We start from the raw sequence: 22,855 nt of genomic DNA, 5'->3' as shown, positions 1-22,855 counted from the left end.
AGGTACTCATTTGAGATTGAGTCGCCATTGGGGAGTCCCTGGACCAGTTCAGATAATTGTCACTGGTCCTAGCCATGAGCAGGAATCAAACTTCAGTCACCAGGTTCATAGCGTAGTGCACTAACCGCGACACCAATATACACACACACAGGGGTGAATATTCTGTGTAAGTCATTCTGGCCACTGTGGGTTGTGTCATTATCATCTCCCTTCGTTCCTTTTACCCTCCTTTTTGCATTTTTCCCATCACAGTGACATGGTTCAGCTGGTGGAGATCCCCAACGACGGGGGTCCCCTGGGAATACACCTGGTGCCCTTCCTGTCATCCTCCAGCAGGTAACGGGGTTGGTGGACAGCCATGAAGGCAAGAGGCCGGGGGTGGTGTGGGGGATTACTGGATCATTGTTTATGCAGGGCAGTGGATTTGTTTTAGTCTTTTTCCAAATTTTGTACAAATTAGGCCATCAGCGCCATGTCTCATTAGATGATGCATTCATAGCTCTTGCAGAGTAGTGCGTCATCCTCCACATTGTGGGTCACAGCATATTCCATGTGCTCTGCTACAGAGAAATATTCATCGTGTCACTGTTAAATTTATATTTGTATTCATTCTCAGAGCTAAATCTGTAGCCAAATTAAGTGAAAAAACCCCCAACTTTAATATGATGAGTTTTTTTTTGTACAGTCATAAGAAACGGCTGAGACTATAAACTTACTACATTTCAGAACCAAATCTAACCATAGGCAGCTACAACCCAGATCGAATCCAAAATCTCAGGAGTGCTGGCTCAGTATTCTGATGTCAGAGCTTCCTCAATTGATAATGAATGTAGTCCAGCAGCACCTGTCTCCTCTGCTGAGAAGTATTACTCTGCCTATATCAGACCACAGCTGGCATTAGTGATTAGTGACTACTACATCGGCCCTGGGTCAACTCAGCCATAAACGAGCACCTGGTGCGTTCTCCAAACATCAGCAATGGGAAGACATAGGCGGCAGGGGGTCATGCTGGTCACACCCCCATCCAGTTCTCCGTGTAGGCTTAAATATATACTCACTAACCAGCACTAACCCCCCCATCAGTCTATGTAGGCTATATGAGGATCTTTATCTTTGTGTACACATGTGTACATCCATGTGGATCCATGTGTGTGTGTACGTGCATGTGTGTGTTTGTGTGCATACATATCTCTTCCAGGAGCCTGGGGCTGTGCGTGCGTCACTTGGAGGAGGAGAGCCGCGCATGGCACGATAGCCTCCTCTCCACGAACGATGCCATCATCGCTATTAACTCGCGCCAGCTGCTAGACATCGGCTTTGAGCTGTGAGTTACATGCACACATTCATGCACCCTCTCTCTGAGAATTAATGAATCCACTCACCCTCACATTACCTACGTGTTCATCGCATCTCCACATAAGCCGTTTTTCCCCCTCCAATCGTCATCACATGTCCACATTAGTCATGAACCCATTTTAGTCATTCGTTACATCTCCATATCAGCAGTTGATTCATTCATCATCACATTTCCACATCAGCCAAAGCTATATTCATCCTCTTATCTTTAGATCAGCCATTGACACAATAATTCAGTCAACACATCTTCATATCAGTCAATCAACCCATTAATGAATTAATCCACTACATTTCCACATCATCCACCCATTTATCCCTCTGCATATCTGGCTTAATATTAGGCCAGTAACCATTCCTCCCCCCACTCGATTCAATGAATGATCACGATTTGGGGTTTCATTTCGATGTTATGCCACCGCTTCCACCTGCAACCCTGCCAAAAGAAGTAGAACGCATCGCCCACCACCAAGTAATTTTGATTGATGAAGTCAAGAGATGTCGCGATTCATTTCAAGATTATTTTAACATCGTGGTGAATGTAGCACCTCTAGTGGCTGCAGGAGTCACGCGCAGCAATTATATCCATTATGCAACTGAAATATAAACTTTTCTTGCACGTACAATTTTACGCAGTTGTCGTTGAGCATAACAATCGCTTTGAATCAATAACTTGATGCATCATTACATGCCAAATAAACACCGTTCACTCCAAACAAAACCAGTCGAATTGTCCACCTCCAAGTACATCCATTTGCATGTTAATACTCTCTGCACCCCCTTACCATAACCTCGCGCGTAACACTCTGCACCACTGGCAGGGCGCAGCAGATGTTCCGGCATGCCATGCAGTGCTCGGTCATTCGGCTGTGGGTCGTCCCAGCTGCTCAGCGTGAGGCCTACGAGCGTGATCTCTCCTCGCCGGCCTCCCCGGCCTCCCCGGCCTCCCCGGCCTCCCCTGCCTCTCCATCGTCCCGTGCCGCCTTCCTCCGGCCGCGGCCCTTTCCCTGGGGGGAAGTGTCTCCGTGCGGCGCCGTTGGTGACGTTCGTGTGCTCGGCTGGGAGGCGCATGGCAGCTGGGATGCGCGCGGGGCCACGTGGGAGTCGCACGGCGAGTGGGATGCTCGCGCTGACTGGGGGCCACCACCGCCACCCCCCATCTCGGCGGACACGGCAGTGGCATGCACGGGGCTCAATGGTGGTGGTGGCGCTGTTTGCGGTTCTTGGCGTCGCCCGGACGATGGGGCCACCACCAGCGCCGTGGGGGCTTGCGCTCAGTGCGTCGTGTCCACGGCGCTCAGTCCCAACGGGCTCCTCCAGGACTGCCTCCTCTACCGGCCGCATGTACCTGCCGTGGCGGCAGCGGCGGCGGCGGCATTTACAGATGCCGCGCAGGACGCTCGCTGGGCGTGGTGCGGCGGCGGCGACGGCAGTGGCCCTGGCCCGCAGCCGGGCCCGCCGGCCCACACGCTGCCTCTCTGCCAGCAAGTGCACCGAGCGCCCTGCTCTCAGAATCTTCCCACGTTTCCGTGCACGGTGGCGGCCATTGCCGCCCCCTTGGCCAACGTGCAGGCGGAGCGGGCATCCTCACCGGTCGTGCCACGCAGGCACTCAGGCCGGCGGTTCAGAGTGCAGCTCCAGAAAGGTGACGTTTCCGTGGGGTTTGTTTACAGGCATCGGGGTTTGTTATTAATATGAGAATTGAGTTAGGGTTCTGAGAACAACTTGATGACCCCATGTGACGAGGATTTCTCTTCCAAGGGGCATATGGGAAAGTGCTTCCCTGAGTGTGCAGATATGTGGAGAGTTTTAACTTGATTGCACCAATAAGTGCAATTGAAAAAAAAAACTGGAAAAGGGACAAAAGCTATTGCATTGAATAAATATAATTGAAAAACGTTAAATTCTAGTATTTAGTAACAAAGAATTACAATGAAGATACAATAATAATGAGGTTAATCATATCTCCCTGTTCCACTCTGCTCAGGGCCGGAGGGACTGGGCTTCAGCCTAACGTCGCGGGACACGCCAGTCAGCGGGCCCGGTCACGTTTACATAAAGCACATCCTGCCACGGGGGGCGGCCATCGCCGACGGTCGCCTCCACGCGGGAGATCGCCTCATCATGGTAAGGGGGCGGCACTCGGAAGGTTGAGGTCATTGGTCATGCGTCAATGGTTGGAATCGGAGGGCATCCTGGTGATGGGTCAGAGGTCAGCCCGTGGCTATTGCGGTGATAATAATGAAGGGTGAGCAGTCAGGAACTTGTGGTCATTGGTCATGAGTCAAAGGTCAGAACCAATGAGTAGTACTACTGTAGAAATATTATTCTTTGACCTTTGTATGAATGATTAAATAGTCGATTTGTACATCAAGTAATTTTTGTTCTGTTTATGTCACAGAAATGTATTTTGTTGCTGCTGAAAATTTCAAGTATTGGTGAATAGTAGAAATTTCAATTGGGAGCGGCAGGCATACATACAGTGAGGGAAAAAAGTATTAGATCCCCTGCTGATTTTGTACGTTTGCCCACTGACAAAGAAATGATCAGTCTATAATTTTAATGGTAGGTTTATTTGAACAGTGAGAGACAGGATAACAACAAAAAAATCCAGAAAAACGCATGTCAAAAATGTTATAAATTGATTTGCATTTTAATGAGGGAAATAAGTATTTGACCCCTCTGCAAAACATGACTTAGTACTTGGTGGCAAAACCCTTGTTGGCAATCACAGAGGTCAGACGTTTCTTGTAGTTGGCCACCAGGTTTGCACACATCTCAGGAGGGATTTTGTCCCACTCCTCTTTGCAAATCTTCTCCAAGTCATTAAGGTTTCGGGGCTGACGTTTGGCAACTCGAACCTTCAACTCCCTCCACAGATTTTTTATGGGATTAAGGTCTGGAGACTGGCTAGGCCACTCCAGGACCTTAATATGCTTCTTCTTGAGCCACTCCTTTGTTACCTTGGCCGTGTGTTTTGGGTCATTGTCATGCTGGAATACCCATCCACGACCAATTTTCAATGCCCTGGCTGAGGGAAGGAGGTTCTCACCCAAGATTTGACGGTACATGGCCCCGTCCATTGTCCCTTTGATGCGGTGAAGTTGTCCTGTCCCCTTAGCAGAAAAACACCCCCAAAGCATAATGTTTCCACCTCCATGTTTGACGGTGGGGATGGTGTTCTTGGGGTCATAGGCAACATTCCTCCTCCTCCAAACACGGCGAGTTGAGTTGATTCCAAAGAGCTCCATTTTGGTCTCATCTGACCACAACACTTTCACCCAGTTGTCCTCTGAATCATTCAGATGTTCATTGGCAAACTTCAGACGGGCATGTATATGTGGTTTCTTGACCAGGGGGACCTTGCGGGTGCTGCAGGATTTCAGTCCTTCACGGCGTAGTGTGTTACCAACTGTTTTCTTGGTGACTATGGTCCCAGCTGTCTTGAGATCATTGACAAGATCCTCCCGTGTAGTTCTGGGCGGATTCCTCACCGTTCTCATGATCATTGAAACTCCACGAGGTGAGATCTTGCATGGAGCCCCAGGCCGAGTGAGATTGACAGTTCTTTTGTGTTTCTTCCATTTGCAAATAATCGCACCAACTGTTGTCACCTTCTCACCAAGCTGCTTGGCGATGGTCTTGTAGCCCATTCCAGCCTTGTGTAGGTCTACAATCTTGTCTCTGACATCCTTGGAGAGCTCTTTGGTCTTGGCCATGGTGGAGAGTTTGGAATCTGATTGATTGATTGATTCTGTGAACAGGTGTCTTTTATACAGGTAACAAGCTGAGATTAGGAGCACTCCCTTTAAGAGTGCGCTCCTAATCTCAGCTCGTTACCTGTATAAAAGACACCTGGGAGCCAGAAATCTTTCTGATTGAGAGGGGGTCAAATACTTATTTCCCTCATTAAAATGCAAATCAATTTATAAAATTTTTGACATGCGTTTTTCTGGATTTTGTTGTTTTCCTGTCTCTCACTGTTCAAATAAACCTACCATTAAAATTATGGACTGATCATTTCTTTGTCAGTGGGCAAACGTACAAAATCAGCAGGGGATCAAATACTTTTTTCCCTCACTGTAATGGCAGGACTTGTGATTTATTGTGCAGTCTCTCAGCAAGAATGAACATTGTGTTTAGCAGATTTAGGACCTTTTTTCTGTGGCGTGTGGGCTATATGGACAAACTGTTGCCCTGTTACTTCCCCCTGCTAGCCCGTGCATTACAACATTGTTAAATAATTCCCGCACAGTAATGAAATAATGCATTTAGATTTAATTATCCATGGCCAAAAAAGGTACATCTTGATAGTTTGATAATTAAATAAGATATGTAGAGACGTAGTAATAATGACGCAAGGCAGGAGAGGATAGGGGTGGTCATTGGAGCGCAGCAAGTTTTGGGAGAGAGATGGAGGAAGCAGGGGAGGGATGTGATGGATTTAAGGGAGGGAAGGGGAGAGGCAGGAGAGCCAAAGTGAGAGAATTAAAAAGATCTTAATGGAAATGGGCAAAATGTCAAGCAATTTGTATGATTTATGAAAGCAGGAAAATTGTATTTAATATGCGAGGCGTACAGAGGCAAATAGGTTGATAATATATCTCTCATCTCTATAGACATACATATGGAAGCGTTAGATTACAAAGAGAGGGTTAAGTTTATATTAAAATGACCAAAATAAAAGATTAAACTTGTGCCTTTAATAATGCACACATTGCCGTTGAGAATCAAGGAACTTGACGGAGCATGCGACCGCTTGTTAGGAACAGGATCACTTTAACGCACTCTTTAGTTTCAAAGCACACGCTTATTTTTCTAATGTCGGAATGCATTAGCTTGTGTCTGTCCCTCTGCGAACTGGCAAAATGGAACTGCAGATAAACATTGTTCTCGTTTTCCCGGCGCTTTGGCGATCAGGAAGGGGTGGCTATGGGTCATCTGGTTGTACTTGGACACGTGCAGAGCAGTCTTCTTTCATTATTATTTTTTTACATTCTGAAATAACCCAAATGTGGCAGGTGTACAATGGGAAGTATGGCATGTGTGTGTATGTGTGTGGGGAGCGTTAGGAGCAGTAGTGCAGCGGTTAGCGTGCTGCGTTATGAACCTGGCAAACCGAGTTCGATTCCCGCTTACGACCAACACCAGTGATGGTTATTTGAACCAGTCTTGGGCTTCCCCTAGGCCGACGCAGTCTCAAGTGAGTGCCCAGTGCGATGTGTAAACATTGCCACTGGGGAGACAAAGGCGGCTGGGCACAGTGGTGGCCACCCACCCCTTCATGTGCCGTGCTGGCCTTCATAGGCGCTCGCTAAATGCACTTGTGCCAAAGTCTGTTAAGGCTATACGGGGTATTTTTGTGTCGGGTGTGCTGGTGTATATGTTTTTGCACTGTGCTACCAAAATAATGGCCTGAGTTGGATTTCTGAGCATGTCGTGCTTGATATTTGAACCAGTCTTGAGTCTACTTGGCCTTAAATGGGAACCTGGTGCGGTGTATAAACATCGCAGTGTACTGCTGTCCACATCACCCCACTGTGCGACTTGCCACAGCTAAGAGGTACTCACTAACAGAACTTGCCCTGGCAGCCTTTGTGTGCTTGTATTGTGTCTGTATAAATGCGTTTGCAAGATCCGATCAGCAGACGCCTCATTACCCATGCTGTGCTGACCCAGCACTTCCAAAGTTTGTCTCATGGAAATGTGGGACATGTGCTTGCGTGTGCACTTCCTCCATGCGCGCGCAGGTGAACGGGGTGGACGTGAGCAGCATGTCCCAAGATCAGGTGGTGAGCGTCCTGCGTGGCGTTCACCCGGGCTCCTCCGTCGACCTGCTCGTGTCCCGCCATGACGCCCTGCTGCCCCCGCCACTGCAGGTGCCTCCACACGCTCCCTCAAACTCCCGTCGTCGGGAGCCCTCAAACCAAATCTCTCACACTTGCATCCTGCTGGTGTTGTTGCCTCTGTTATCTGTATGCCAGAGGTGTTTGCTCAGCTTTTGTAAAATAGGCTGCCGCCTGTCTCTTTTGTCTGGTTAGTGTATGATAAAAAGGTAAAGGTGCAGAACTGCAATAGTTTGCTCACGCCACTGGTGATGGTAAGACCTCCACTTAAAGGCAGCTCTACAGAGCTCTTATCGAGGTTATTTTGGCTTACTCTTCCACTTCTTGGAAGAGGTGAGAGTGCCCCATACTAGTAGTGTGTGTGTGTCTGTGATGTGCAAAAACAATTCTAACCATCTGTTTCATGCGTTTTTAAAATTAATTTCCATCCAGAAAATGTTTGTCTTTCAATTACTTTAATTATTGTACTCATGTGTGGACATGTATCATCATTATGCTGTATTATTCATGCCACGCCTCCCACGCAGTGTCCAATAGGCATGTAATGATTCATATTACCTGACAAGTTGATGAATGTCGTGATTTCAGGTCTGGATTCAATTTGAAAATCAATTCGTTTGTCTTTTCTCTTGTATTGTCCGTCTAATTTTTTCTAGCTCATTTGTTATTTCTCATTCATTTAATTAGTCTGAACCTAGCATTTGTATATTATTAGCATAAACCTAAAACAATATATTATCACGCATAAGAATAGGCGCATTAAAAATCGCACTCACAAGATCCTCCATATACTCACCACTACTCCACTCCCTCCCACACACTCTGCTCCATCAATCATGAAAGGCCTCAGTCAACGTTTTTTGCCGCTATATTTTGTAAGTCCTTTCCCCCAGCTATCCGTGCTGTCGACCACCTGCCCCTTTTCAAGTCCTGGCATAGGACCTGCCTTTTATCCTCTGCCAAGGCCAAACTGCTTCTCTCGAGAAACCAAACGTTTCCACTGTTTTTGTTCAGCGTCCTAAGATGTGGTTGACTTTACACGCTGTTTAAATCTAAATCGTGTTGTATAGTATATGCCTGTCACCTGTGTCCCATGCCTTCCGTCTCTTAACTCGATGTATGGTCATAAGGCCTAGTCGTACATACTGGTTCCTTGTTGTTGACAGTTGTGCAGAGGAGGATAGGCGAGGCATATCAATGACTCGTACGTTATTCAGGCCAAATCCTGGGCTGGAGCCAGATGGCACAGATTGCACTCTTGTTTTTACGTTGTGTTTAATTGTATTCCAGTAGTAAATCACATAACTTGAGCAGCTCCATTGTCTGTTCAATTATTAGGTAATAATTTCCTGCCAGGTGTGCTGCTAACATGATCAACTTAAAAAAATCGAACTACCTGCTTTCGAGTCCATTCACTTTCTAAGTTACTAATGTGTTTGTATCTTTGCCCGTTTGCCAGTCTTACGTGGCCACTTGCCAACTTAATAATTATTAATTTCCTGCAGAATCTACAACTTGTCCAAGAACTCTTTTTCAGGAGGGTTCTGCATTGAGTGTTATTTTTTTCAGACATTTTCAGACAATGAATTAGTGTTTATGCATGTGGAAGGAAACCAGAGCATCCGGAGAAAACCCATGCATGCGAGGTGGCAACATTATCTCATACAAATGGCAGAGACGATATTAGTCAACACTTGCTGCTATTCTGCCTTCTCCTTGTGAGCCAGGGTATGGCAACTCCAGGTCGCCCAAAGGGGAAGGGAGTTTCAAAACATTTCAGTGATCCACCAAACCCTCTCCTCCACAATGCTGGATCACCACCGCCCAACTAAAACTGAATTTATTTATTATGCATTATTTCATTATAGTTCACAAAAATACGTCCCTATAGCTGTGCAAGCTTTAACTTGCAAATCTACTCCCTATAAAGTACCCACCTACTTAGCTAACTGACCTGCCCCTCTTTAAATTGGCACAGCAGCTAGTTCTTTCACTCGCTCGCTTAAGCTACGGTGTTTGCACATGAGTGCCTCTTCATTTTAATCACTTTGGGACATGTGCACAAGTCCAGATTCTCTCTTGATTGACTTGGCTTCTGCACCAACCATTATGTGAATCCTTCGCACAAATCGTGAAGACACTGTTGTGTTTTACCAAATATCTATGCTCTCCGAGTAGCACTTTAAGTATTCACATCTTGGAAAAAAAAATCTTTAAAACAGTTGCAAGCAACACTGGAGACTGCAAACCTGATATCCTGTAGACACAAACTTAGGGAGGACGCCAGGCATAATATAAACAAATGACCAATCCAGTAGTCACTGTTGTACCTTTTTCCATCTAAAAATCACCGTTTTGCGTTGGGTATTATTATGACTCTTAAAATTTGTAAGCTAAGTCACTTTGTGTTTTATGAGTTTTTCATCATTTACAGAAAGCGTTCAAATTAATTAGTGTTATCATCTTGCCGATGTGCAGGAAGCGAGGTTAGTGAAGCAGATGCATCCAGACGTAATTTTAACTCTCACTAGCAGGAAGTACCCAGCGTTGCCCGGGTTTTAAAAATATTTCAAAACTACTCTTAATAATGTAACTGCAGTGCGTACTGACTGTGGTGGTACCTGCTTTCACTGCAGCAGTGCATACTGTGGTGGTACCTGCTATGATTACAGCAGTACATGCTGACTCTATAGCAGTATTTATGGACTGTATAGCACAAAGTACTCACCTGTCAGAGTGGCGTGGTGAGGCCTAGTCCCGTGCAGAGCCTCCGGCCTCGCCTAGATTGCCCACCCGGCTGAGGCTGGGTACTGGGGCCGTTACCCCCCCCCCCCCCGCGCTACAATAATACTGTCTAATCGCTATAATTTTATTATCTACCGACCCTATAATAGTAATTGCACACATTGGGGTGGGGGGGGAGTGAAGAGGACGTGAAACTTTGATGAATTTACCTCAGAGTCGCGTGTTAATGCGTGCGCATATTTTTAACGGGAATTAAAAATGGCGTCCACCCCGCAGCGAATGCGTCGCTACCCGTTGCCAGGGGCAACCGCCGTGGAAAACCAAACGGACCAATCATGTCTCGCAAATCCCTCACATTTCGTCCAATGAAACTGCGTATAGTCCGGCGACACACAGACACACACACAGACAGACAGACAGACAGATTTGCGATTTTATATATATAGAAGATTACATGTTCTTTGTTGGGCGGGTGCCAGATGGGCTCGCCACTCTGCCTCTGAATGGTTGTAATGATTCTGCTTTTTTTTATCACTCACATCTCTGCTCACGGTGCGCACATAAAACCCAAGATTCCTTGGAGATGAAATTGAATAAATGTGGATGTCAATGTCTGGTTGTCTTTCAGGATGACTGCTTGCGAGTTTGTATGTGTTGTTTTTGAAGTGGCTAGTGACTGTCTCTTTATGTGAATATCTTGTGTGTCTACGTATGTCTGTAGTTGCCTCTGTGTGCGTGCATGTGTGTGTACGGTGCTCATTTAACAGGGCTTGCCACAATAGTCTGTATGACCGCACCTCCGATTATCACGGTTGGCTATGTATGGTGCAAAAGAAGTTGAACATACATACATACATATGAGGGATCCTTGGTGCAATGGTTAACACACAGAACTTGCAATCTAGGGGTCGCCGGTTTGATTCGTTCTCCTGACGTGGCAGTCAAAACAACAGTGCAAGTTTCTTAAATCCTCCATAATAACCTTTGTCCACCCAGAAATATAAATGAGTATACCACAGTTGGACAGGTCATGTGTAGTGGGGTAAAGTGTGGATACTCCCAACATATTCCAAGACATCTGGCCAGCGTGGAACAGTAGGCCAAATTCTCGCTAGAGAGACTCTCTGAGCTTCCCCTGCTTGAGGGACTTCTGCTAGCAGTTGTGTGAGAAATATTAAATACCTCGTCTGGTATACAGGAGGTCGTGGGTTAAATCTTGTCCCTGACACCTGTATATTTGGAGTTTGCATGTTCTCTCCATGGTCGCGTGGATTTTCCTCCGAGTCCTCTGGATTTTCCTTTCAGATTTAGAAACATGTGTTCAGAGTATTTGGCTGCTATAAATTTACACATGATAAGCTGCTTTGTTGAGCTATCCTTTGTGGCCAGGTCGCTTCTGAAAAAGAGCTATATAGCTCAGTGGACCTTACCTGGTAGAATAAAAATCGTTTTAGTTTAATCTAGTATCAGAGGGGCTGCACTTTTCCCTCGATTATCATTGCATTGGCTCACAGAGCTTTATCTCTTCCTACAACCCTCCTGAGCCACATTGCGCCGCACCCGTGCCTCTTGCAGCAGCAGGCGGAGCGCTCTGGCGGGATGATCGTGACGGCGTCGGGTCCCTGCGAGTGCCTCAACCTGGAGATCGCGCTGAGCGAGTGTGGCCCCGCGGGCCTTGGGGTCAGCGTCAAGGGCAACCGCAGCCGCGACGGCGCCCACGACCTTGGCATCTATGTCAAGTCCATCATTGCCGGCGGGGCCGCCGCCAAGGTGAGGGTGAGGGTCCAGAATCCGGTGTGGGTGGAGGTGAGTGAGCAGTTGCATCGCTAGGTTAAGAGACTAATCGCATTGGGAAAGGCTGAAATCGTCGCTGAATATTTTCCGGATTCGTTGGTAGACTGGGATAGGCACGCGAGTATTAGCCACAGCCATAGTGAGGGCTCTACTGGATGTGGTGTGAGTGGTATAGAAATATATTCTCCAGGCCACCGACCCAGAGAAACCCAGCTGAATTAAAGCCCTGCACGTAGGTATAGATGCAGAATGTGGTGGCTGCTTTCTAATGCAATTGGATTATAACTGGCACTGATGCTGCTGCAATTCAATTACGAAGTTTACCATTCTTGAGTTTATCGACTACACTCACTTGTAACACCTCTGATAATATATGCGTCATACCATGCTTATAAGAATGAATCGTGATGTGCCTACAGTGATAGATTGTACATGTAGCAGAAGTGCACCAAAATAATTGATGGTTAAATTCAATCATCACCCTGAATCGTTACAACTTATAAAATCACGTATGGCATTTAATTGCAACATGCCTTTATTGCTGTGCTAGGAAGGGGTTTTGTGGGCTTGATGAGCCAGTGATTGGTAGGCGGTATTTACAAGGTGAGAGGTACGTCCCAGATAAATACTCGTCATCATAATAATCCGTTAAACATTCAGAGATGTGCACCAATTCATTGACTCATGCACATTGCAAGTAAGTCATATGGAAATAAACGAAACTGCACAGATGAGATGGAACAAATGAGAAATAATACTTCCAAGCTAATACAAAAAAAATTCCAATTCTGGAGAAAGAAAAATATACTGTATTGTGACAATTCACGAAACCGCTGGCAGGGTAATGAGGTTGATGTGCGGCGGGTGAATTGGTGACTTGCCACAAATAGCCAGAATTATTTCGATCAAATCACGACCCCCGCGTCGCGACAATCCATAGAATCGTCGTTTTGGGAAGGGTGCAGGCGAGGGAGCACTTGGGGGCGAGTCGTTACACTTTCCCCGCCACGCTCGCGCTGCTGTTGCACGCATCTTCGCAGGACGGGCGTCTGCGCATTGGCGATCAGCTGGTCGCCGTCAACAGGGAGCCGCTGCTCGGCCGTAGCAATGCCGCCGCCATGGAGACACTGCGGCGGTGCATGGCCACGGATGGGAGTGAGCGCGGCCGCATCCACCTTGCGGTGGCACGGAGGGCGAGCGACGGGGACGAACAGGTGAGTGTGATGCGCTGCGAGCGAGTGAGCAGGAGCTGCAGAGGGGGGCAGCAGGTGGGGGGGGGGGGGTTGCGGTGCGGTTGTCATCTGTCCTGGTTTTTATAGGATTGTCCCCTTGTTGAGATAACTGTCCTGGGAAATCTGTAAATCAAATGATAGGGTGGCAGCTATTAGCTCGCGTGCAAGTGCTGGATTGTTTCTTCGCAAGAGCATAAAAGACGACGGTTATGACTTGGGGGGCCTTCATCCAGCAGTGCATTGTTCTTGGCTGATGATATGCAAATGTAGGGTGGAGTGGAGGTGTAGTTGTTATTGCGAGCTGCATAATGAACCCGGTGACCTTCATTACGAGCTACAGTTAACATCAGTGGTGAGTGACCTCATAAACGGTCCCCAGCTTCCTCTTTACCAAACCACATTGACCAGTGTGGTGAAGACCTTCATTGAGCAGTGGATTGATAAAAAGGGCTGTGAATGAAACGCAAATGTTATGTTAATGTTCCATTCAGGCTACTCGAGTGAAAAGACCATACCTATAAGATGGAATCTGTTTACAGAAGAACAAACACAAATGCAATGGTAAAACGTCCGTTAATCAATGAAATCGTGAACCCGAATCGTGATGATCCATTCAGTCACTCGTTGGGTTAAGGTGAATCATAGTGTGAATTGTACCAATGGGGTGAATCGTACTTTGCCCGGTACTTACGCAGTGAGGAGGACGAGGGCATGGGCAACGTGAGGGTGGATGTATGAAACGATTATTTTTAAGGTACTTTTCGGCGCCACCCAAGCTGAACTTTTGCTTGCTGTGCCAAGAGACAAAAGTGCTCTGCCAAACTCGTGACTAATGTCTTGCGTTCGTTAAAATATTTTTTTTTAAAGCGGATCAAAAAGCCACTGCTTAAGATAATTGCCTTTCTTCATGGTTCTGCGATGTTGGCTGTATTTTTGGAATGTGCCTCAATTATAAAGATAAAAAGGAGTGCCGTTCACAGCGTCACACTTTTGCCGATAGCTTAGCTCATAGTTTGAGGGAGACATTTATCCCACCCTTCCACACTGGCCAGATGAGATGGTAATGTTAAGGGTTCCCACATTTTACCCACCGTCATAAGCAATTTGGTGCAATTTTCTCATTTAATCTCTGGGAATAATGGGTAAAGACATTTATCAAAAATCTTGGCCGCCTTGATGGGAATTAAACCCAAAAATTCCTGTTCACATCGAGTGTAGAGTGTTTCCTACTTCTGTGTTGATTCCAAAAATACAGTTATTAATTTCGTATCACTTGAATATGTGGAGACCTGTGGTCAAGAGTGGGCAGACATGGGCTCCGGTGCAAGGAATAAAATGGAGCCCTCTGTCCAACTTTCTCCACTCTTCGTAGCCCAGTGCCTTGGGCCCCTCTGACCCATGGGCCCCGATGAAAATGTACTGCCTGGACACGCGAAAGCTACGCCACTGATCTTGGCCAGGAATTTTTTACGTCTAACAAAGTCTTTTTTAGAGGCCATGAAGGCCTCTTGGTAAGATGCAAATTGTGGTAATTGAATCAGCTTTCGTTCACTGATAGGTATGCACAAGTAGTGATGAAATATCTTTACAGTTGAGTTGATGGTATCTCGAGATACCTGCATTTTTGTTGCATTTCTCAAGAGTGAAAAATATGTTTAGAGAAATGGATGGTCCTTTCTGCTGTAGTTGGGATGACACGTGTATAATACACGCAGACGGCGGCACACTCAAGGGGTCTCCAAAGGGGACAGTTGCCCCCAATTCCCTGACATTTTTAGATGGCCGTTCAACATCAGATCATTTTTTTTGACGTGTCAAGCAAGTAAATATGTAAATAAATAATAAGCAATTCATTCTGCATATTTAACACATTCAATACATTGAACATTATCTAATTAAAACTGTATTTACGTGCAATACAGTTCGCTATGCGGGACTTTGTATCACGATGCAATGGAAACAATTTACCCCCACTTTGTTTTTTAACTAAGCACAGACACACAAGAACCCACGTGTGCCTGCGCGCACACGAGATCATTCGCGCACGCCGCCATGCAAACGTGCACGGGAAATGCGTTAAGCAAACACATTTCACTCGCAGGAGCTGTCCACCGTGGAGAGAGAGAGTAGCCGTTGCTTATTCTGGCCTTGGCCCAGCAGCCGGGCATGTCGGAGTGTCTCGTTTAACTGAGAGTTGCGCGTGTGAAGAATGCAAAAGCCTTGTAGCCTCTCACTCACGACAAACACCGTGGTGTGGCCAATCACTGCACGCTCGCCAGCCAGCCTAGCCATCTCGATCGCCAACCACTTCAGAGTGCTGACGTGTCAGAAGGCTTGTGGAAGAACGGGGCAAAAAGCAGCAGCGATGGCAGTTTTTCTTACCCCAGTGCACTTGGGCTGTTTATGGAAGCTTATCAAAGGAATTATATGTTTATATACTCTTTGGTTTTTTGGGTAAAGTCACTTACGTATCAAATAAAATAAATCACGACGTTTCGGGCGCAACACAAGCGCCCGAAACGTCGTGATTTATTACACAAGCGCCCGAAACGTCGTGATTTATTTTATTTTCTACCTACGTGACTTTACCGAAAAAACCAAAGAGTATGGATTCCTGCAGTCACGAAAGCTTCAAATCAATTATATGTTTATATCATTGTTGCTATTGCTGCCCCCCTGTCAAGCAGCCCCTCCTCCTGAGATCTTGGTGAACGTGTACAGTATTACCATCATCCAGTCCCCAGCCAGCACTTGCAGAACTGTCATGTATCAAGCTGCTGCTGCTTCAGTGAACGTATACAGGAAAGGAACATTTTTCTTATTCGACTGACCATCCTTCAGGAAATAATGTTCTCTGTCGCCCGTTAGGTTACATGCGGCACTCCTGCTGCATTCAATTTGAACAAAAAGTACAGTTCGGTATCGGGGAAAAAAACAAAGCCACGGTTGCGAATTCCGGCTTTATACGGCCAGGGGCTCTGAATAACGGAGGGTCACGAGGTGGGGGCGTCCCTGATGATATAGGTTAGTTTGTGTTATTGTTGTTGGTGCTCCGAGGACCAGAGGCTGAGAATTCTTGGCAGCGCTGGGACAAAGGGACCTAGCTGGCGCTGATGCTGATGGAAAGCGGCTGTTGGCGTTGGGGGCTGTAGCCTGGCAGTCAGTTGAATAGTTGAATCTTCATAAAAAAATTGTGCTTAGAGCAGTGCACGCCTCTTTTGGATGGTCAGTATTCACGAGGGACTACGAGATGGCCATGATATGGCAGTACAGAAATAGATTCTTGAATAAATGCGTGCAGAGCTGTTGAACGCAAATCCGTGTATGACACTGGGTTATCTGGGTACTCAGGTTTCTTCCCACATGTCGCCAAACACTCATTGATGTAATTAGCCAAATATCCCAATACAGCAGGGCCTCCTGAACAAATAGCGGGGATTTCCTTGGTAAATAAACAAAGAGCATTGGTTTTTATCTACGGTTTGATTCCTTCCCTGCCTATTCATCTCCTCTTTGTTGTCTCTTAGACATTCACGCAATTATTCCATTGTGTGCCGATGTCATAAAGAAATTAGAAAATAAATGTTTTGAATATAAATTCACTAAATTCGTAATTAAAACTGTCCCTCTACAACTGGCAATAGCCTCCTTTATTTAAGCAGATAAAATACCTCTGAGACAAGAATGAAATGTATAAGGTGAGTCGTGCATAACTATACTGCAGTGTTCTTTATTGCAAGGCCTGCGGGCAACTGGTGGCTCCTGGTGGTCTTTAGTGTGGCCCCCAACAATACGCAAATGTGAAAATGCCCCATCATGCTGTTAAACCCAATGGTTTGAAATGTGTGGCAGCCCTCGCACTGATGTCTTATCGGCGAAAGTGGTCCCCTTCTGAAAATGTGTGAAGAACACTGCCATACTAGATGGTGAGTCGTGCGTAATTATGCTGAAGAGCTCGAACAAGGACAACAGTAGACTAATGGGTTGCTCGTCCAACCAGCCAGACATTTGAACTTATTGAAATTCAATATCTACACGATACATTGAGATGATATATTATGCCTTCGTAAATGTTTCATCATTATTAAATGTATTATTCACTCAAATTATACAAAAACATACAAAAATTCGATAAAACATTTAGGTCAAGCGTGAAACATTAGCCTGCTCTATATTATTATGTTAATAGACACTGTTAATGATTCATGTTCCTGAGCATCATTGTGTACTGTTTACATATTTTAAAATACACTTGCGGGTCACCTTAACATTGGCATTTATGCCACTATTGGCAAACACAGTGGCCTATGGCCCTGAATGATGCCGTAACTATTTCGTATGTGAAATTCTCTTCCGCACAGCCAGAAAAATTCACAAGCAAAAATTAGGTTTCATCTACATCATGGGACCTCCTTTGCCAGTACCAAAATATGATAATAGGGTGTCCCCCTTTTTTATGGCAACAAAACAGGTGTTAAGATGTTAAAACACCAAACTGAAACCTTTTACAAGGAATCATGTCTGCATTAACTGCAATGCTTGTGGTCAGAATGCAAACAAAAAACATACTCTGATAATATATGCATTGTCCTTGAAACCGATTGGTCCACACCAGAGGATGCCTTTTGGTATCCTCTGGTCAAACACCGTTTGAAACGAGGCTCAAAAGAAAACTTTATCTGGTGTGGACCAATCAGTTTCAAGGACAAAGCATATATTATCATAGTATGTTTTTGGTTTGCATTCTGACCACAAGCATTGTGGTTAATGCAGACATGATTCCTTGTACAAGGTTTCAGTTTGGTGTTTTAACATCTTAACACCTGTTTTGTTACCAGAAAAAAGGGGAAAAACCTATTATCATGGGCATCATCTGTCTGAATTGAATTGTCCATTTGACTCAATGTTTTAGCGGCGAGCACACCGAGCGATCCCACTAGGTTATCGAGTGGAATGAAGGAACTCTTTCTAGTCGACCGGCCACCTACATTGACTGACGGGCTATAGCCGATCGGCTGAGCAATGAGCCGGCCCTTGGCGCCATGAGTCCCCCGAGTCCCTGAGGGATTAATGGAGAAATTCACTCCCCTGCTTTGAAATGTTGACCCCAAGAGGGGAGGGGGCTGCGTGTAGGCATGGGCAGAGCACGGACAAAAGAAACCCCCAAAACACTCAAAGAATAACGTGGATTTTTTTTTTTACAGGAAATGCCTGGCTAAGCTTGGCTAAGCAAGGCTATTTTTAATTTCTGCATTCATTCCCTGCCTCCATCGGGAAAGAACTTGCTTAATATTTGTTTTATATTGCCAGGAGTACGATTTGCCCATAAATGGCCAACAAACATAAATATGCAGTGAGAAAGAACAGAGCGTAATTTGTTGGGAGAGGGTGGGGGAGTTCCAGCAGCATGCGTGTACCCACTGGAATTTTAATTTTGAAATGCTGCTTCCAAAATGATTAACCGTGGAAACCGAGGGCAAAAAAAGTGTAAAACGGGAGGGAAAAAAGTAGCTTATTTAATTTCCTGACTCTCATTCAGTCATTTTCAACCTAAAGTGGAGGGGGTTTTCTTTTAGTTAGGGGGGGGGTGTCGAGGGGTGGAACAGAGGGTGGTGGGGGGAGCAGTTCATCGTCTGTTGACTTTGGATGGCGACTCCACTGTCTCCCGCTCCTAGGATGTTCCACGGGGGGGGCGGGGGGGGCACTCGTTTTTCGACCCCCACGAAGTTCTTTGTTTTCTTTATTTTCTGCTTCGTTTGGTTGTATTTACAGCTGCGGCGGCAGCCTGTTCCTCCTAACTGTGCCCTACAGTGCCGCTCACTCGTATGCGAGAGCGCGTTGCCCGCTCGAGTGCGACGGCGCACCGCTCGCTTGACCGTGCGTCATCGTCTTTTGTTATCACAACTTTCACAATCTTGTGCCCACAATGTAGACACCGACTGTCATAATCCCATTGTTTTTGTAATAATCGTTTTGGAGAGCACGCACTATCCGTTTCGGTATGCTGTGGTGACAGTTGTTGCTCAAATGACTAAGTGTTTCTTTGTCCAAGCACTGTTATGTTGTTAGTTCTGCTTTCTTACCATGTGACATGAATGCATACTTATTCACATTGACGCTTCTAATGTGCTGTCATACTACCAGAGGTGGGACAAAGTCATTGTTATGCAAGTCCAAGTCGAGTCGCAAGTCATCAAATTCATGACTCGAGTCTGACTCGAGTCCAAGTCACATGACTCGAGTCCACATCTCATAGGTGGGACAAAGTCATTGTTATGCAAGTCCAAGTCGAGTCGCAAGTCATCAAATTCATGACTCGAGTCTGACTCGAGTCCAAGTCACATGACTCGAGTCCACACCTCTGCATACTACTTCATAGGATTATGGGTTTTCATCGTCATTTACAGAATTGATTGTCATACGAATGCAAGCATATTCCCTAGCTTTGAAAGGTTTTAATGAAGCAGTCTGTTTGCATCTGTATGAGAGTTCTAACACATTTGTGGGCTTGTGAGGTGCGGGATGTGTCTGCACACGTCTACATTAATTATAACTTTGCCAATTCATGACAAACGATGACAAATGACGAGATGCACAAATCCTTACGCTACGCGTAATTAGCTCTGGAATCCCATGGTCCCTCGGCGGCCGGATGCCAGCTTCAAATGTGTTGAGTGATATCGATGCTTGTGTGTGAGCGCGTACTTAGTTATCCGTGAATTACATTTGCCTGTGTACGTGCGCGCGCGTGCGTGTACGTGCCCGTGCATGTTTGTGCGTGTGTGTGAAATCATTGTGTTATGGGGGGGGGGGGGGGAGTCATATTGCGTTCAGGACCCAGAAACCAGAGTTTAATTCCCAACCATGGCTAACGTCGGCAGCAAGTGATATCTGAACCATTCCTGGACCTTCACCTAGGTCGACTGAATTAAGTTCCTGGTGCGATGTGTGTAAACATCGGCACCGGCGAGGCAAAGGTGATGCGGCTTGATCCTGGCCACCGCCGCCCCCAAGCCCTCTTGTGTGCTGTGCCATGCCGGCCTCAATAAATGCTTGGGGGGGGGGATCTCTGTTTTAATCACCGTATAATGTAAGTATGTGCTCTTATAAATAATATGAGCACTGGGCGAAAACTCCCACCCTTCCAGCTCTTCCTGCATGAAATAAAAATAACTCCCCATCCCCGCACCTGGCCAATTGTGCCCGTCTGGACTACTTCTGTCCTGCAGGGAAGGATACATTACCGGAAAGGACTTCACATTAAAAGCTTTTTTTGTTACTTACCTTTTTAAAGTTTCCAAATCTCCCTTTGGTGCACTTCTTGGCTCCACTTGAAAGTTATTCTTTCCCTTAAGAAGTCTCGTGTCTGAACAAGCCTCTCACTCTCCTCCTTTGCCCTGTTCTGTGTCACTCTGATAGCCGAATGTTCTGCTCGCGAGTGTGTGCGCGATCATACGCTTGGAGGGGTCTCTGACCCTTGCTCCTGTGTCCTCTATTCTCCTTGATCTTGCTCGCTACTTCTCTTATGGCCCATGCGAAAGATCCAGCCGTGGCCCCCTTGGCTCCCTCTGCTGAAAGCGATAGCCTAAAGTTTTCACTCATGACTAAGTTAACATCTCCTTTCCTTGAAAATTTATTTTTCCCCGCTACATCCCTAATGCAGGTAATTGTGGTTATTAAACCAGGTGGATAGTTGATTCAGAATAATGAGACTCGACAGGTGGTACCCAGGCAGCACTGCAGAAATGCTGAGTTCAAGCCTAGGATTGCTACTCCTTTGCATAATTTCTAGCATATTTGATTGCCTCAGCTATGAATCGGCAATGCTTGCCTGCAATAGAAACCAATTCCAAATATCTACATTTGCACGTGATCCAGTCATAATTTTTAGTGAGTAAACATGCATCAATGAATACATTCATATACATTTAATGAACTTACAATGCACACATGGAATAGTGTGTGTAATAAATTACGTTTTTCGACTTGTATCTGTTGTATTTAATTGATTTAATGCGAAAAAGAATGAATTCTTAAATCAAATTTGTGACAATACACAGAATCGAATCGATTGGCAGGGTGGGGAGGGACACTTTACAACCAACTATTTAACGTATCATCTACCCACAGACTGTCACGAAACAATTAACTTAAGAATTAACTTTTGTCATCTTTCCACAACAAAATCCTGCTTTCTGTACAATGAAATGTTGTGGGTTCTCAAGACTGTTTTCCCAGGACAACCCCGCAGGTTCAAATTGGAAAGAACCCTTATTTACCCATATTAGATGAGATGAAATAGTATCAGCTGTGATGATTGCAGGGGGTTGTGGACTCTCACTTCATTGACTAAAGCAGAAAATTATACAATTCTGGAGTTATTTCCTGTTCAGTGCAGATACTTCCTTGTTAGATTGGGGATTTCCATGCTGAATGAGCTTTTCCATCTGAGCAATTGTGTTTTAAAAAAATGTTGCTGTACGAATCCCAGTAGAAATGAAAAAAAATATATATACTTTTTAAAAAGTTAGTGATTTCCAGCCCTGAGCCAGTGAAAGAAATTCCACATGCCTACGCTGTTGACTTCCATGCAAAGCGGTACTCTTTTTTTATTGACCCGAGAGGGATAATTTGTTGAATCGCCCATCAACCAGGGTTTGAACTGGCAAACTTCAGATTGCGAGCCTTTCACTCTCCTGCTGAGCCACCAGGCAAGTAGTATTTTTTTTATAAATAATATTTAGCTGGCACTCTTGGGGGATAAATTTACGTAAAAATAATATTATTCTGACACACTCGATTCCATGCAAGCGAGGGCCTCCCCACACAGTGTGGATCGTGGGAATTATCTGACTATACTCCGCCACACTCGTAAGTGCCATTTAGTAAAAGGCAGGGAGTACATATACCGGGGCATATAAATACAGTTAAACAATGCATTTTGCTAAACTGCTGCTTGCTGCCTACAACATAAACCTGCAGAAAGCTATAAATCCACGTCATGCATGTTGGTTACTCATCCAAGTACTAACTAGGCTACGCTTTCCTTACCTTTCGAGATCTGGCGAGACGGGTCAAATTGTGAGTGGGCATCAAACAGCAGCAGGCAGCCTCTTAAAAAGTAACAAAGAAATATATCATGAGAAAGTAATAACATAATTGAATAGCCGTTTAGTGACCTTTTTAATCTGCACGAGTGGCAATCAGTGGTTGTCCTATAGATGCACTCGCTCACACCATAGGAATGTGCAATTTCCACCACTGGCTCTGTGCTGTAAACAGAAAATAAGCACCACCTCAATGCTCCTTGAAGCAAGAAAAAACTTTGACCTTGACTATCATCGTTCCTGCCGCCCGGCACAAGACTCTACAGCCGACGCTGTTCCTGTGCCCGCAGCCTGTGCTGTGCGTGAGCCCCGTGGAGCCCGAGAGGGCAGTGGATGCTGGAGTGGATTCCGGGGTGGAGGCAGCAGCGGTTGAAGTCGGCGGTAGCAGCTGCGGTAACGGCGGAGTTGTAGGCGGCGGTGTCGACGCATGCAGCGTCGCATCCAGCCCTCCCCCTCGCGCATCCCTGCTGGAGCAGCTCATCGGTACGCCACACGTTCACCCCCATCATCCCCTGCCTCCACATGTGCACAGTGAACACAACAGCAACCGCAATTCACCAAGTGGCGGTGACGTCAGGCTATGTGCACTTTGAGGCATGTGAAGTGTCGAAGGCTCGCTGGTAGGGTGTCACAGGGCAGACCCGGGTGCCATGGGTTGACTGACTGAGCAAACACACACAAAAGGTGCGGAACGGTGCATCAATTAATATCCATGTTAAGCTCATGCCACGTAAACTCAATCGATGATTTTATGGTGTATGAAAATTATATGTAAATG

General features: G+C 45.9%; 1 protein-coding gene across 6 annotated transcripts in view; it reads left to right on the top strand.

Annotated features, from left to right (window-relative positions):
• LOC144718753 (partitioning defective 3 homolog) overlaps window positions 1–22,855 on the top strand; it is a 206,941-nt gene that overhangs the window by 105,274 nt on the left and 78,812 nt on the right. For 5 of the 6 annotated variants that reach the window (XM_078594287.1, XM_078594305.1, XM_078594296.1 and 2 more), the window contains exons 7-14: window positions 253–336; window positions 1,199–1,324; window positions 2,175–2,998; window positions 3,341–3,480; window positions 7,104–7,232; window positions 11,520–11,714; window positions 12,779–12,952; window positions 22,368–22,560. In XM_078594287.1, coding sequence (XP_078450413.1) covers window positions 253–336; window positions 1,199–1,324; window positions 2,175–2,998; window positions 3,341–3,480; window positions 7,104–7,232; window positions 11,520–11,714; window positions 12,779–12,952; window positions 22,368–22,560 — 1,865 coding nt within the window. The remainder of the gene's footprint in view (window positions 1–252; window positions 337–1,198; window positions 1,325–2,174; window positions 2,999–3,340; window positions 3,481–7,103; window positions 7,233–11,519; window positions 11,715–12,778; window positions 12,953–22,367; window positions 22,561–22,855) is intronic. The other variant, XM_078594278.1, reaches the window with a different exon arrangement.

The sequence above is a fragment of the Lampetra planeri genome, chromosome 1 (genome assembly GCF_965212315.1).
Source record: "Lampetra planeri chromosome 1, kcLamPlan1.2.h2, whole genome shotgun sequence".
NCBI classification, from domain to species: domain Eukaryota; kingdom Metazoa; phylum Chordata; class Hyperoartia; order Petromyzontiformes; family Petromyzontidae; genus Lampetra; species Lampetra planeri.
This window is presented reverse-complemented; position numbering and strand designations above follow the sequence as displayed.